The sequence below is a fragment of the Nannobrachium achirus genome, assembly GCF_963921795.1.
Source record: "Nannobrachium achirus genome assembly, chromosome: 8".
Lineage (NCBI taxonomy): Eukaryota > Metazoa > Chordata > Actinopteri > Myctophiformes > Myctophidae > Nannobrachium > Nannobrachium achirus.
The window spans coordinates 12,773,798-12,790,318 of NC_137817.1; the positions used below are offsets into that span (position 1 = coordinate 12,773,798).

Here is a 16,521-nt window from a genome sequence, read left to right on the forward strand (position 1 = left end):
TAAAATGTCAGATTTACCGCTCAACCTGTCAGTCAGGTTGAGCATAATCTCTCGAGACAGCCTCAGAGTCGCTACGCTTCTGAAAAGGAAAGGAAGAGAGACAGACCGAGTGGGCGTCACCCTTTTTTTGCGATGGCTCGCCAGATTGGGTTGAGCATGATCCACTAGGCTTGTTTCTCCATTCCAGGTATCAAATACCAGACCTGACACCTCGATGAGTAATGACTGATGTTTCTTTATTTTGCCAGACGGGCCTGTTTAGAATGAGGAAGTAATTGGTGATGATTGATCTATTCTACACAGTATGTACAGTAGATGCCAGCTTTACACGCAGTACTTCATGTATCAACGTGTAACAATGTGAAGCGTTGTGAGATTGTACATGTAGATCAGCAGCTGTATTTCCGTCCATGCTTTACCCCTTATCCTTAAATTTCTTTGCCTTTTTTTTTTTTTTGCTATTTTGAAAAACATTTTTAAATAGTTTAACTGGCCATCAATATTGACACGTTGTGAGCTTGTAGATCCGTTATTTTAAGTATTTTAAAATGTTTTTCAAAATAGTAAAAGAAATGCAAAAAAGTTTATGGATAAGGGGTAAGGCATGGACGCAAATAGAGTCCTGCTGTTTTCAAATCAGACCAGGAAGCATTGGCAGAATGTGTGCACAGCTCTGCCAGTAACAACAAATACAAGACAGAACGGCTATCAGAGAGTATTCTAGAGTAGGCCTGTCTATATGCCATAATTAAGAGTTTAAGCTCAACGATTTTCAGGATGGCAGTACGGCTGCTATGACGTAATCGCCGTAGCTTTCAAAATCGTTAAGCAAATAGCCGTCGGCGACGGGTTCCCACCCCTCTTACTGAACTCTTTGGTTCCCATGGCGACGCATTGTTGCCACAATGTGGAAAGGGAGCTTCTGGCGTTGTAGAGACGGCTGCGACGGCGGCAGGTTTATATATCGAGCGCTGATCTTTTCCAGTTACCATTGCCGTCTGTCGTAGCTGTCCATTGCTTAAAGTTGCTATTGCCAATCTAATGCCACCTCATTTATCTTATTCACATGATGATATATCATTGTCTCCGCCAGGCCAAAAGGCCTGTTTCGGCCATGCAACATGAAAAGAAAAAAAAAATAATAATAACATGCATATCAGTACACTAGCCTGGGTGCCAGCCTGTTCGCTTCGTTCCGCGATCTGTTTTGTCTCTCCGCATCACAGTCTGGAAAGCCTACCCTACTCTGATTCGTTGGAACAACACCACGTGGCTTTCCAGCCACCGCGGCTTCCGATTGGTCTGTGGTGCGGGGCGGAACAAATACACTATTCTGTATCAAGCCCCCAGAACCCTGGTGGAGCCCTGAAGCACAATGGACATGGTGGCCGTTTTGAGGTACTGCAGTTGGGGCCACTAACATCTAGGCTTCTTTGTATTGACGCGCGTTCATACCGGAAGTGCTCGTTCATGAATTGGAGCCCCAGCGCGTCCATGAACACAAACTATAACGAAAAATGCATCACAGTGGCCCCACTACGTCACGGTTTTACTACCCGGAAGAAGGGGTGAAAACGCCTCATGCGCTGGTTGAGCAACTCAATGCAAGTGGACGGGCGGGGATATCTCGTGTCCTTCTCTATTCTTCTTATAACTCTATGGTCTGTATTGGCTGGCTGATGACGTAGCTATACCCTAACCCTACTCTGATTCGTTGGAACAACACCCAATCAGCAACGACCTCGCTACGTCATAACGGACATTCAGAAATGCAAGTCAACTGAATCATATCCAGACTGTGATGCGGAGAGACAAAACAGATCGCGGAACGGAGCGAACAGGCTGGCACCCAGGCTATCAGTACACAGTATCTCTATAGTCATGTGATCAAGATGGATCTGTGTATGATATTAAATATTCCATCCTAATTGGCTAACTTTGGCTTCCAAAGTTTGCAGGATTGGTTCCGTTGTAAACAAAATGCCTCAAATCAATGAACACAGCTTTCTGACAGATCAAAATTGTGTGGTCAACCTATAATGAGCAGCAGTTGGCAATTGTTGTTTTCTTGGCTATGCACCAGTTATATTCTGGTTTCTTCCCTACGTTTTCATCTGTACATAATCTGTTTTGACTGTCATGGGATTAAGGATGGCACGACAGGATCATTTAAATAATCTGTTTTGATTGTCAAGTTTCATTTGACAACGCCCAACTCCTTTAAAGGGCCTACAACACCATGCTTTTAAAACTATATTTTTTGTATAAATATATGCTCAAAATTGAGTCTTAGACAGGTTTTAACCCTCAACAAACACTCTGACCATTCTTTTTGTTTGTTCTAGCTCTACTATAATGAGGCTCTCCATCTGCAATACCAAAACGGCCTCTGTTTGCTCAGGGGCGCATCTAGTGGGGTTTTTCCACCCCTCCCCCCTCCCCTCCTCTTCACTCCTCCCCGGACCCCACGTTGACAACAAATAATGTTAATATTGGGCCAATACAAAAATAGGATAATGTTGCAGCTCTGATTATAGCCTACTGTAGGCCTATGTTTTATGTTATAGGCCTACTGTCAAATGACACAGGGCGACCGTTGCTAGACCAGACATTACAGAAAGTTAATCTACATTAGACAATCAACCCCACCTGCATTAACCTGACTTTCGCCAGATAGTTGCAGCAGTGCGTAACGCTCTGCCTTACATCTGGGCTCTCTCGGACACACTCGATGTAAGGGGCGGGCCATTTTTTGAATTTCTGTAGCAGGTGATTAGATGTGGCCGTTTCTATCACAGTCTGGGAGTGCCAACTCCAACCACTCATATTGGCCTGTCTGCATGACGTTGCACCCAGAATCCGCCTCCTGGGTTTCCACGTGGTCTGCAATCAGACTCTATTGGCTCAGAGCCGCTCAGAGCCCGCCCATAGCTGCCGCTGATTGGTCCGGCCCGGGACTTTACGAGTGTTATCAACTCTGGCGGACCGAGCCCAGATGGTAAAGCAATGCAACGCAATGCTGCCACCATCTGGCGAAAGTCAGGTAACACCTGCATTGTATTTATGTATATAAAAATAAAAATAAAAATGTTTTGAAAAAAAAAAGTTTAAAAAAAAAAAAAAGTTTTTTGAAAAAAAGTTTTTTGGAAAAAAAAAAGTTTTTTGAAAAAAAAAGTCAGAAATAGGACTTTGTGAGGATAGAAGGTGCCAGTGGGACCCCAAAAAAAGGTTTTAAAATAGAAAAAGTGAAAATTCATGGTGTAGGTCCTTTAAAACGTAAGAAGCCTCGCCCAGACCGGGCAAGGTATCCCTGTTTTCTTTGTGTTTCCTTGCTTTTCTAGACTAGTGTTTAAAAAAATCATTGTCTAAACGTCCAAAATAGGACCGTCATTTTTAGCTTGCGGCCCTTGGACTTTTGGTATTTTGCTGAGTGGCCCTGAGCCATCTTACTGTATGTTGAGTAGCCCTGGTGTAAACAATATGAACCCTAATCAACTAACAACAGTTGCAAAATAGAGTCAATTGCCTTTCCGTATTGCCCTGGGTTTGGATACAATGACAGCATGGCACTTTGAAGATGCAAATGTTATTGATTGGATTAATGATTTACAGTACCAAAGTCTCTAGAAAGTAGCTTGTATTTATACAAAAGCATTAATCGTTTTATAGTACCTTTTTCGTTTCCTTGCTTTAATGGAATTCTCCTTTCTCTCCCTCCCTCCCTTTCTCTCCCCATATACCACTCTCTCCACAACTTGGCCGCCCGTCTTCCTCTCCCTGTGTCTCCCAGAGGGAACCAGAACAGAGAGCTTGCCCAGGAGTGGTTGGAGAAACTCAACATTCAGTGGGCATTACAACGATTCCTACTGGACTGCATTGAGGTAGGGCAGAGGTTTCTAGTAGAGGTTGATTGGTTATATTATACTGGTACATTGAGCACATTGCACCTTGAGGAGCTTTTTGAGCGGTGGTCACACCGTCTCCATAGCGTGGCCGTGTGTGTAGGTATGTATGTTTGTTTGTTTGTTTGTTTGTATGTATGTATGTATGTATGTGGGTGGGTCTGTATGTAGCCTCAAGTGGTGTAGTACCTTTTATGACCACATATGTTAAGGGAGGGGCGCTGTTTTCAGGCCAGGCCAGGCCAGGCACACACACACACACACACACACACACACACACACACACACACACACACACACACACACACACAGGGGGGGGGGGGCGGGGGGAGATAAACCACCGCTCAGTTCACACGGGTGTGATTTTTTGTTCCTGCTCGCTGCAGAGCTCTGAAGGATCCCTCGATCTGCCTGTCTGTCTGTCTGTCTGTCTGTCTGTCTGTCTGTCTGTCTGTCTGTCCGTCCGTCCGTCCGTCCGTCCGTCCGTCCGTCCGTCCGTCCGTCCGTCCGTCCAACACTTTGATCTGAGACATGAGATCTCTAAAGCTGCTAGGATGAACCCTACTGATTTTGTAGACGCCATTAGTGTCACTAATGGGTGGATCGCAATGAAACTTGTATGTCCAACTCTTTGGATCCAAATATGATTTCTTCACAATATCTGGCTGGATTGTCATGGAATTTGATGTGCTCATGAACCTTACTGATTTGCTGATGGGGCTTTTAGAATTGTACCCCTGGTACCCCAGGTGTGTGTGTGGGGGGGAGGGGGGGGGGATTTTCCAACTGTGACACAGCCACCGGAGACACTCGGGTCGGGACCCATGTGGTTTTATGGGTCATGATGACCCAACAAAGAATCCGCTTGTCTTTTCCTACATTAAAAAAAATATATTATATATTATATATATATTTCAAATATATATATAATCCTAATTTACAATCCCAAACGCCCAGCTGCGCTGCATGAACCGCCCAACCGACCGCAGTTCATTGGCTAGGACTGATCACGTGGCAATCACGTGGCGCCGTTCATTGGCTAGGAGCCGTCGCCATGGTGACATGTTATACGCCCATGTTACAGCCTCCCAGCCTATGGGACTGTTGTTCATTGGCTATAGGAGCCGTCGCCATGGTGACATGCAGCCTATGTCTCTGTGTGTGTCCCTGCATCGTATATATCAATCGCAGATCTCACAACCCAAAGTGGGGTAGTGTATGTAGTGTCCGCGCTGTGTCTGTATCACGTTTTCAGCTGCATCTTTGTTTGCAAATGCGCCTGTGTGTGTGTGTGTGCGAGCGATGCCTTGCAGCAACAGCTGACGGCCGTGCATGTTTGGATCGAGCGAGCGATTCTGCCTCAAAATACTTCCGCGTCTTGAATACCTTGGATCAGCTGCTCGAGCATAGGATGAAATTCTAGTTTTCTACATTTTAAAACAAACAAACTAACAAATCAAAGAAAAAAAGATTATAATAGACGTATAAAAGAATATAAAAGACTGATGCTGGTGAAAATAGCTGATTTACAAACTGCGGGCAAACGTCTAATATCTATTTTGGGTCTCGATCTGAAAGGTTTGGGAACCACTGCTCTAGACTCTGGGTTCCCAAACTTTCACAATGCCAAGGACATCCCAAATATAACCATAGCCTCTGGCTGTGGCTCACCTGTTGCAAAATGGATTCAAAACAATCTCACAGCTTATAGATCTGTTCTGTGTAAGCTCACTGATTGGGATGTACTGTACGGCAGCAATTGCAAAAAGTAGTTCCAAATGAAATGTGTTATTTCTGTGTAACACTGTTGAAAACATGCAAGACTAACTAGAGACTCATACAACATAAAGTACACAAAGATGTGTGATTGTACGTTGAGTTTACCGTTTTCCAAAGTAGATATTAATCATGGTTTGACTGTTTTTTTTTAAGTCCATTGAGAGGATGCAGCAGAATGGCACGTTTCTCAATACTAAGGCTATGGGTGAAGTGTTACTACACATGATTATAAATGATGGGAATCCTTTATGGGAAGCAGTGGTACTCATTAATCACTCTCTTTCTACTGTAGGCTGCACTAAAAGCTCTGATTGTGATAGCGTACTGTATAACAGTACACACATATGAGTCGCCTCATGCCGAACAACTTTGACACTCTGACTTTTGACCTTTGACCTTTAGATCTCCCACCATTTTGAATTATATGAAAAACAGTAAAAAACGATCTCGTCCTGGGATTTTTGCTTTACGCGCACAAAACTTTTTTCACATGAAATTTGGACCTATATTGTGCGGTTCATTCCCATTTAAATAACTGTAACAGTGCATTATTTCATTATTTTATAATGTTCACAGTGTCTTTTACGGACATGTGACAAAAAGTGACCTCTAGTGGTGATTTGAGTCACTCACAACTTGTTGCTCCGTGTATTTGAGAATATTCTGTATTTTCTGTATTTTTCTAATACAAGAATTATTATTGCAATATACTGTATGTATACGGGAGTTAACATTTTATTTTCTATTCAATGATACGGTCATATGGTGTGAACTGTATTACATGTATGATCATTTTTGTCCATGTTGGGTTCACGTTAGTCTCGCGTGGCCAGACTGTTGCCTCCGCGATTTGGTCAAATGCTCCCGGCATACAGTCTGGCAGACGGAAATAGAAACGGTGAGTGCGAGATAAAGCGGATGTGACGCAACCGCTCCCTTAGTGCAGTAGCAATAACATGTCCTACTGGAAGCGTTATGTCTCCTTTCAACATTTCTGGGGGCTTTATTTTGTCTTTCTCTGGTGTTATTGGTGTCACCTTCATGATGTTTTCAAACGTTTCATAAACTATACACTCATAACAATAATAGGCAGCTCGAATGACTTTGTCTGAGCTATTGTGTTTCTGTTAGGTTTCCAATGGGACTACAGTTCAGTGCAGCAGTGGCTACTTCCGATACTCGCCGTTCGGGAGCTGCTCTTCCAGACTCTATATAGCATTCGGAGATTGTGGAATAGTTGTCTGGCTACGCGAGACTAGGTTCACGTAAAAGGACGTTTTGCACATGCGTCAATATGGACATTCTATCATTCATCATATGTATAGACCTACTGTTTTCTTTTTTTCTTTACATATCTACTGCATAGTACTGTGTTCTATTTGTCTGTCATTCAATGTTATATGAGATACTTTAATGGTTTCCTGTTGAAATAAGCTTAGTCTTTTCATGGATCTCCTTTTAGTAGACCTTGTACCAGTGAACTGTACCGTCATGAATCTGTACATTTTCCTATGCAAACTTCTAATAAAGCCTTCAATCAAAAATCAATCAATCAATCATATCTTCGGTTGTTGACTGGTGATGTGGAGCTGGTGAGCGATAGTCTTGTTTATATAAAAAGTGTTTAATCTTATGTTTGCAACCACAAATATGTACATTTATGTTTCATGATACAGTTGTTGTTATGCCTGTGGCATTAAGATTGTATTTTGTTTCTGTTTTGTCCTGTATAGTCGATTACCTACATCTGTTACTGCTACAACTGACTGGGTGGCTAACGGTTACTGTACAAAAGTATAGGTTTAGGTAGCATACTGTGTGTGAGTGTGAATAAATCCTATTCAAAGGCAAAGTTGAGTAAAGACACTGTTATCATCAGCAATGATACCCCGTGCGGTGGGAGTTTATTAAATTATTTGTAGGCAGTTTAGTAAAAACCGTACATATATCTACACAGCTATGTTGTGAGAAGTTTGTACGTTAAATAATTATTTTTTAATATTCAATGAATATTGCGGTTTTATGCAAATTATTCTTCTGCCTCTAAATCATACATGCAAAGTCACGCGTTCATGGCATTTGGCAAAGATGTAGAGGGTTAGTCCAAATATCACTGAAACCAATCTTATTCCAATCGACCAAAGGGGGTGCTATACGAAGCGTTTGAAAATACAAACTTTAAACAGGCATAAGTCATGCCTCGTTTTGTTTGAAGACCTGCAACTTGCTTACACGCGTGCCTTGACTCAAGTGGAAGACATCTGTGTTTTTGTTAAGTAAGCTCCGCCCTTAGATTTTCCGCCATTTTGAGCAGTTTGTAAAACGCTTAAACCCGTTTTTATCCTGGGATTTTCGCGTATCGCGCACTGAACTTTTTTGAACTTTGGACCGATATCTAAAGATCTGTCTGATCGGATTTCTTTTAAATTGAAACATTCTTTTTTAATAATTCAATGAATATTGCAGTTTTATGCAAATTATTCTTCTGCCTCTAAAACATACACGCAAAGTGTAGAGGGTTAGTTCAAATATCACTGAAACCAATCTTACCCCAAATGGTCAAAGGGGGGGGGGGCGCTATATAATTTTGAGCAGTTTGTAAAATGCTTAAACCCGTTTTTAGCCTGGGATTTTTGAACAATTTGCATGAAACATTCTACACACAATCTAAGGACCTTTATCTAACATGCCTATGAAGTGCACATTTTTTTTTAAATAATAATAATAATAATAATAAATATAGCTGCAAGCAGCGATAAAGTGGCCAAAAACACCTCAAATCATGAACACAGCTTGCGATGTGTGAAATCTTGCAAGCACATTCCCACTAGGTCAAGATGCCACCCTTCTCACATTGGCCTGTTATAGCACCACCAGCGGGTCAATGTTTGCATAACACATTTTTGGAACAAAATGCCTCAAATCATGCATGCAGCGTCCGATTGCGTCAGTAATCTCAAAGAGAGCACTGCCTGCGATCTTTACATTTTGTACTTAAAATAGCTGATCTACAAGCTCACACTGTCTTGTGGATGCGACGCGTTGTGAGCTTACAGATCAGCTATTTTTGGCATACAACACACGTCATATGACAAAGTACTGTATAGTACTGTACTGTACTGTATAGGCTTCACTTGGGAGACTTAACGAGGAGGAGATTCACACACAGCGCTTCTGTGGATGCAAAGAAAGATGTTTGCCATCTAGTGCAGCAATGCATAAACATTCAAGAGTGTTACCGGATTGGTTTGGTTGTGCTTGTGATCTATTTGCTACTTGATTCTCAAGGGTAGGTCATTACATAGCCTATTGTACCCTTTGCTACTCTGTGTGTTTTGGGGGGCATCGAGGAGGGCCTCCTCAGAGGATCTCAGGCTACGGGGTGGATTATAGGGAGGCACCAGGTCCGTAATGTACGAGGGGCAAGAACATTTTAGGCCTTAAAAGCTAGTAAAGGTAAAATCTATTCTAAAAACAACACAAGGCCAGTGGAGAGTTGCCCTGACAGAAGTGATATGGGCATTTTTTTGTGTTGGCAGCTGCATTTTGTACCGAGAAACAGACTTAGATACCGCTAAGGACCTACAGTAGACATGGTTCTGACGGTTTTGCAGTGATATCCACCCGCCCATAAGAGGCCTTCTCTACCCACTGAGCCCATCTTCCCCATACACCTGAATCAACTATTCACCTATCGAGTGGTGAGTGCGTCCATGCGCATGTTATGCAACTTTGGGAGAGTTGAAAAGGCTTTGGTGGTGTTCAAGAAATTCAATCAAGTCTATGTTTGTTTAGGCCTATATGGGTTGGTTGTTGACCGTGCGTGCATTCCTTAATTCCCATGGCTTAACCTGCAGTGAACAATGTTGAAAGATCAACAAACAGCTTGGCATGATCAGACTTCCCTCTATCGGATTTTAAATTGCCAGTCACCATGACCGGCAGTTAAAAAATTTCCGGACATCTGATTAAAATACCGGACATAATCATTTTAATGCATGAATTACAAGCAGGTGCACAAACGTATAGCCGATAGCAACAGTTAAAGTATTAGGCCTACTGCATAGTTGGGACTGAAAACAAATTGATTGTAAAGGAGTAGCAGGCTATACCTTAATGTAAGCTCATCTTGCATAAGGGAAATCATTATATTGGACTATAATCGCTCAGGCTGTGTCTGCATGTGCGCATATTGCTTTCACAACAAGGTGTTTCTGTTGCATCATGTTTCATGCCAACACATGTCCTTTTTTATAATTGATTTGGGGCTTGTATGCCTTAATATAGTCTAAAAGTCAGGTCTGAGCAATCATTTCATAAGATTGATAGATTCATTTGGCCAGCAATGAAACTACTCACTGGTCGAGTGGTGACACATAGTGCGTCCATGCGCATGTTATGCAACTTTGGGAGTTGAAAAGGCTTTGGTGGTGTTCAAGAACTTCAATCAAGTCTATAATGTTTGTTTATATGGGTTGGTTGTTGACTGTGTGTGCATTCCTTAATTCCCATGGCTTAACCTGCAGTGAACAATGTTGAAAGATCAACAAACAGCTTGGCATGATTTTGAATAAAATATCACGCAAGGTGATTGTAGCGCCTTGTCAGAGATGACAGCTCAAGTGGTTGAATATCTACGTAACACAAATTGATATGAATCCAAAATACACTGATGATTGTGCTGTCAAATGATGAAACTATGAAAAGGTTGTGGGGGTCCCTGCTTCATCTCTCTCTCAACTAAGGGGTCCTTAGCCTGAAAACGTTGAAGACCCCTGCTTTAGGCTATAGAAATAGTCTTTCTTCCAACAATTGTTGGGCAAAGGTTCACCAGAGCACAACAGACCAGCGCAATCTTGTCTATGGTACAATGACCATCACTATCCTTGCAGGATAAGAATTCAATTGGCAATATCCCCCCCACGGAACCGATCACATGCTCAACATCAGTGTTGTAGTGCTAAATTTGGAAGTGTGGGCACTCCCCACGCGCGTCAATGCGCGTGCACGCACATGCACGTGCGTCCGTGCGCGTGCACATAACGTTTTCGCTGGCTTAAAACGGGTCTGCACGGCGGCAGAAATAGCCTTAGACCAGTGGTTCTCAACCAATAATTTGATGACCGGATCATCAGCCAAACTTCCCATGCAAAATAGCTCCACAACTGATATTTCCATTTTCAAATCTTATATTACCATCTGCTGTTAGTCATGCTCATTTCAGCACGGCTGGCGAGCCTATTTCAACCAATTGCTGCATGGGTCAGAACGACTTGAAAATATAATATCAACTGACTTGACTTGAGAGAAGTGTGGGCACTCCGTACCCCCGCGTTCCCCCCCCCCCCCCCCCACTACATCCCTGCTCAACATGAATCCTAACTTTAGCAATTTTCCTTGTGGTCTCCAAGTCAACAGGAGCTAACTGTGACTTCCCCAAGTAAATGCTGGAATTTGTAACTGAGCCATCATGCAACCTAATGTGGCATGAATATTAAAGTCCCGGGCAGCTAAAACCAAATCACCAGGAAGAATCTTGTCCAAAAAGCCACAGTTTTCAGTTACTTATCACTATAACTATCCTCACCATGCATTTGATATGTAAGAGACTGCTCTGTGGTGTAATTCCAATCAAAAATGTTACCGTGTTATGATGCTTGTAGGAAGACCATGTTTGTGTTCTGGCTATAAGGTTAGATGGACGGTCAATGAAAACCTCAAAGCAGTCAATGGGTGCGTTTGGAAATGCACACCGGGTGTGTGCTCAGTGTAGTCAGTGCAGTGGGTGGTGACGTTGAAAAATGTGTGCTATTTTATCGTGAACATTAGTGAGGACCAATTATATGAAGATACCGGTAGGTTGTAAAGTTGTGAAGTCGTCCTTTAACTGGCATTAAGTAGCAAGTAGTGGGTCATCCACACTCGGTTGCAGGAAGTATATTGTCTGTCGGGTCGGGTTAAAAACCTCATACAGTATGTACAAAACTGTTACTTTTCAGGAATGATACGTAGCCTGCAAAGTTAGTTCAGGCAGGTATACTCGAGAGGTTACATTGCATTGCAGTTGTATAAGGACACTAATACACACTATTATGCCAGACCCTACGTCATTGGCCGACGTCGCAGTCAGCTGATCATTTGCCAACTACTTAAGCCCGCCCAGTCTGTCATTCTCCCTGCTGCTCTTGCCTGGACTGTTGCTTGTGTTTGCTTGCCCCCACCGCCTCCCCAGCACCACCAGTAGGCTCTGCTAATTCTGTTCCCCATGGGGGGGTCGTTTATATATCTATATATCTCCCTGCTCATTATGGTTAATGATGTTCTTCTGTGCTTCTTGCTGCTGAGCAGGGAGAAAATGTAGCAGAGCCAAATGCCAAATTAAATGTGACATTCACACCTGTATACTCATTAATAATAAACATTGTTCAATATATCATGAGTTACCTGACTGAATTAAAATTCTTAAATAGCAAAAGTAGCTGATGTACAACTTGTACATCAGCTACTTTTGCTATTTAAGAATTTGAATTCAGTCAAGTAACTCATGATATATTGAACAATGTTTAAGCTCTTCGTGCCGCGTTTCAAGCTTGCGGATCTGCTACTTTTGATGCTTCTGTGTGACACTGTAGGCAGTGTAGGGCATCAAGTAGGACATTACTTTACGAAAAGTTAGAATAATGTCTCTGCCCAACAGCAACGATATTATATACGCCCACGCGCATGTGTTTGTGTGTGTGCGTGCTGTTTTCAAAGCTCTTTTGCAAAGCTTCTTCTGCAGCTGTGCGAACAGGCCTGCCTGGCTGGGTTGCACAGTGGACGGGGGTGGTCTCTCCTCTGGGTTGCACAGTGGACGGTTGGTGGTCTCTCCTCTCCTCTGCCCTGCCCTGCTGCCTCTGCCTGCCAAGTCACCGCACAGCCTCCAGCCATATTTAGTTTCATCAACTTTCTCTCTTTGGCTTCTGCTGAATAATTCACCAGCACAGCTCCTCATCACTAATTCAAAGAGGAATAGTGTGTGTATGTATATTACTCTGTGTATGTTGCTGTGTGTGTGTGTGTGTGTGTGTGTGTGTGTGTGTGTGTGTGTGTGTGTGTGTGTGTGTGTGTGTGTGTGTGTGTGTGTGTGTGTGTGTGTGTGTGTGTGTACGGTACTGTATGTGTGTGTGCAGGAGCATCTTCACCTGTACCTCCTTAATGCACTGTAGATCTGTGTGGGCAGTAGGTGTGTACTGTATGTGTGTGTGTGTGTGTGTGTGTGTGTGTGTGTGTGTGCGGGGGGCGTGTGAGTGTGTGTGGTCCAAAACAGGGCAGTGTCACTGCGACAGTTCTTTTTTTCAAGCCATTGAGATGCCAGTAGACGGGGGTGTTCTTTTTCTGAGTTCCAGTAAAACCACGTGTCCTCATTTTGTGTACTTCAGTTTACCTCCTACCAAACCAACCACATTGCCATATATATTTCTTTTCTTCATAAATGAACTCCCTACTTGATCATACTACAGCAGGGGAGGGCAACCTTAGGCACGGGTGCCAACATTGGCACACTGGCAGAAGTGTGCGAGAGAGGATTTTTATTTTAAAATCAAATGTTGTTTTAAACGTGGTCAATTCAATTAAGTCACCTAATTTGCAGCAAATTTCCTCCTGCACATAATTCTACATTCATTACAATTCTGAACTCTGACTGGGGAGGGAGTCGGGGAGAGAGGTGGGTTATTGCTCTGAGTCTAGATCATCAGTCTAGAATAGATCATACATGGTCAACTGGCGGCCCAGGGGCCACATGCGGCCCCCACCTTCACTTCATGCGGCCCTCAGGTTAATACCGGAATACTGATATATTATTATATTTCAGCTGTTACAATTCCAAACATGACCTGCTTTAATTCCGTCAGTCTATATTAGTAGCTTAATGACTAGTATAGTATTTTTTTATGTCCAATGTATTTGTATTTAGGTTCATAAAGTTAACATGAGTATATCACTAAATATGTTTGAAATTAAATCAAAATGTTACATTTCAGGATTCCAATTAAAAAAGAAAAAAAAACTACCGGTATTCAGGATTCCAATTCAAAAGAAGCAAAAAATAGCAGATCTGCGATGCGTTTTGAGCTTGTAGATCTGCTTTTTGCTTCTTTTGTTTGAGATACTAGAATGACAAAGGAGGACATAGCGATATGCAATGTGGCCCTCTGGAGTGAAGGTGGAAATATAGTGGCCCTCGCCATCATCAAAGTTGCCCATGCACCCCTGGTCTAAAATCCTGACAATCAAAATATGTCGGGAAATGTTTGATGGCATCTCATTAAAGTTTATGTTGACATGGCACAACTGACTATTCTAGAAAATAAAAACATGGCACTTCATTCAAAAAGGTTGCTGACCACTGTACTACAGCATCACACAAATAATCAAAACATTTTTCATCAGAAGTAGCAGTTCTACAAGCATGAAAGAAATGCATTGCGTTTTGAGCTTGTAGATGTGCTACTTTCGCTATTTCTGAATTTGCATCCTGAAAAGTAACTGTTTTGGACATATGAGGTTTCCAGCCGACAGAGACGATACAGGACACAGATCATCAAATGTGTGAAGCACTCGGAACGATTTCATAATTAATATTGACTCTAAATAAAGCATGATGTGGAAACACAATGATTGAACCTTACTGCTTATTATCTATTTTGTTAATGGTTTCAAAGATTAAATGTTTGCATATTTGCACACTGTCGGTTAGGCCAGTGGTTCTCCCCACACTTTAAGCTCGAGACCCAAAAGAGAAATTCACAGATCAGCTATTTTTGCAACTTATTGAAACGTTTTTTTATCCATGGAATTCCTTGATTCCTTGATTTGCTAAATTTCTTTTGAAAAATGTTTTGACTTTTTATTTTATTTTATATTTACTAAAAAGAAAACGTAGGAAATAAAAAGGGGATATTTATTTACCAACCAACCTTTATAATGAGTCAATATTGTCGAGTGACAGTCATGGAGTGAAAAATATTAGGACCACGTCTAGAACATTGATATAGCCTGAAAATGTATTTATTTTAACTTTGATCACAAAAGCTATTATAATTGCAGGCCACTCTGTCCATCAGTCAACCGGGGGCTGGTCTCAGACAGTTTATCACAGATGACAGTACAGTACTTGTTCTGTAACCTGAATCCTTTCCACAGGTTGTTCTGTGCTCAACAGTTGTTACTACAGCGAGCTACATTTAGTGTGCTGTGACAGACCGCCAGAGGCACGCCTATACTAGACTCTTTAAAAGAGCACAATAAATACCTCCAAACAGTCCATCATTTGTACACTCTGAGAGTTACAGACCCATAGGGGTCCATTTGGACACTCTGAGACTTGTAGTCCTGTATGGCAGGGGTTTTCAAAGTGGGTGACGGGGCACCCTGGGGTGCCGTAAGATAATTTGATAATATTTGGAATTTATTTGGACACTTGAAAAAATATTAAGTATCATTTTAAACTTGAAGTACAAAGTTATTTTCAGTCAGTTCTAACCAAAATGCCTATTATCTCAACATTTTCCTCGCAACATAATCACTAAAATATCGTCACTGTCTGGCAGAAACCTTGTATCTCCAAGTTTCAAATGTATACGTCTTTTGGTAAAGTAAAGCCCTGCTTCATCATACAAGACTGTCACACAAAACGGGCGTTATGTGCTTGTAGATCTGCTGTTTTCACTAGTTTAGTACATTTTATAGATGATAAATACAAAACGAATGGTTTTGAACATACAAGGTTTCCACCCAACAACGACGATATGTTATAAATATAAGGTGCTGGGAGTGAAAAATTATAATGTTGGGGTGTCTCGGATTAAAAAATATATAATATATTTATGGGGTACCCTGAGACCAAAAAGTTTGGGAACCCCTGCTGTATGGGTTAATTTGGACCCTTGGTGGGGACCCGTACCAGACGTTTATAAACGGTACTCTAGGTGACCTCCCTCTTCCGTCCCTCCCTCTTTCTCTCTGCTCCACTCCTCTTCCCCTCCCGTTGCTTCTCTTGCCTCATCCGTCTGTCCGTCCTTCCTTTGTTTTCCCTCTTCCAGTCTTCTCCTATCTATTCATTCATCATTCGCGCTCTCTCTCTCTCTCTCTCTCTCTCTCTCTCTCTCTTTCTCTCTGATCATCCCTCTGTCATTCAATTAATTTACAGTCTCATGGGAGCGATCACGCTCTGACCCTACCCGACCTCGCCAGTCACAGCCAGCCCAGCGTGTGTGTACGTGCATGTGTGTGTTTGTGTCAGCGTATTCTTACATATCCGTAGGTACATGTGTGACTGTGTGTGACTGTGTGTAATTATGTGTATATATGCATGCATTGTTAGTCAGCGCATCCAGATAAACGCTATACTTGGCAAAGTATGAATGGCAAAGATCTAATAAGCTCACAACGCTTTGGGAGCTTGTTCAGTAGATCTGTTATTTTATTTTTCTGTTTTTTTTAGTTTTTTTTTTATTACTTTCCCAAAATAGGAACGTCAGGTTAAATGTAGGTAGTACTGTACTGTACATTATGGTCTCCTGGTGTAAAGTAACTTTTACTTCTACTCTATCTCGGATCCAAATATTGTACTTTAACTCCACTACATTTATTTGGAAACTTAAGTTACTAATTACTTTGTAGATTTGGATTATTATAAAAACACATGCATTAATCACTCCAGCCCTAGCCTATATATATTTCAGCCATTTGAAAATAGACGATCTACAGGCTCACAATGCGTCGCGATGCGACGCATTGTGAGCTTGTAGATCTGCTATTTTCAAAAGATTTGTATACATTCGAAAACTTCAAATAG

The 16,521-nt window shown here is 42.0% G+C and overlaps 1 protein-coding gene across 1 annotated transcript in view; it reads left to right on the forward strand.

Annotated features, from left to right (window-relative positions):
• sptbn4b (spectrin, beta, non-erythrocytic 4b) overlaps window positions 1-16,521 on the forward strand; it is a gene marked incomplete at its 5' end in the record, with an annotated part of 145,752 nt that overhangs the window by 64,683 nt on the left and 64,548 nt on the right. Inside the window, one exon of the mRNA XM_080731518.1 lies at window positions 3,791-3,881. Within this exon, the coding sequence (XP_080587644.1) occupies window positions 3,791-3,881 (91 nt within the window). The remainder of the gene's footprint in view (window positions 1-3,790; window positions 3,882-16,521) is intronic.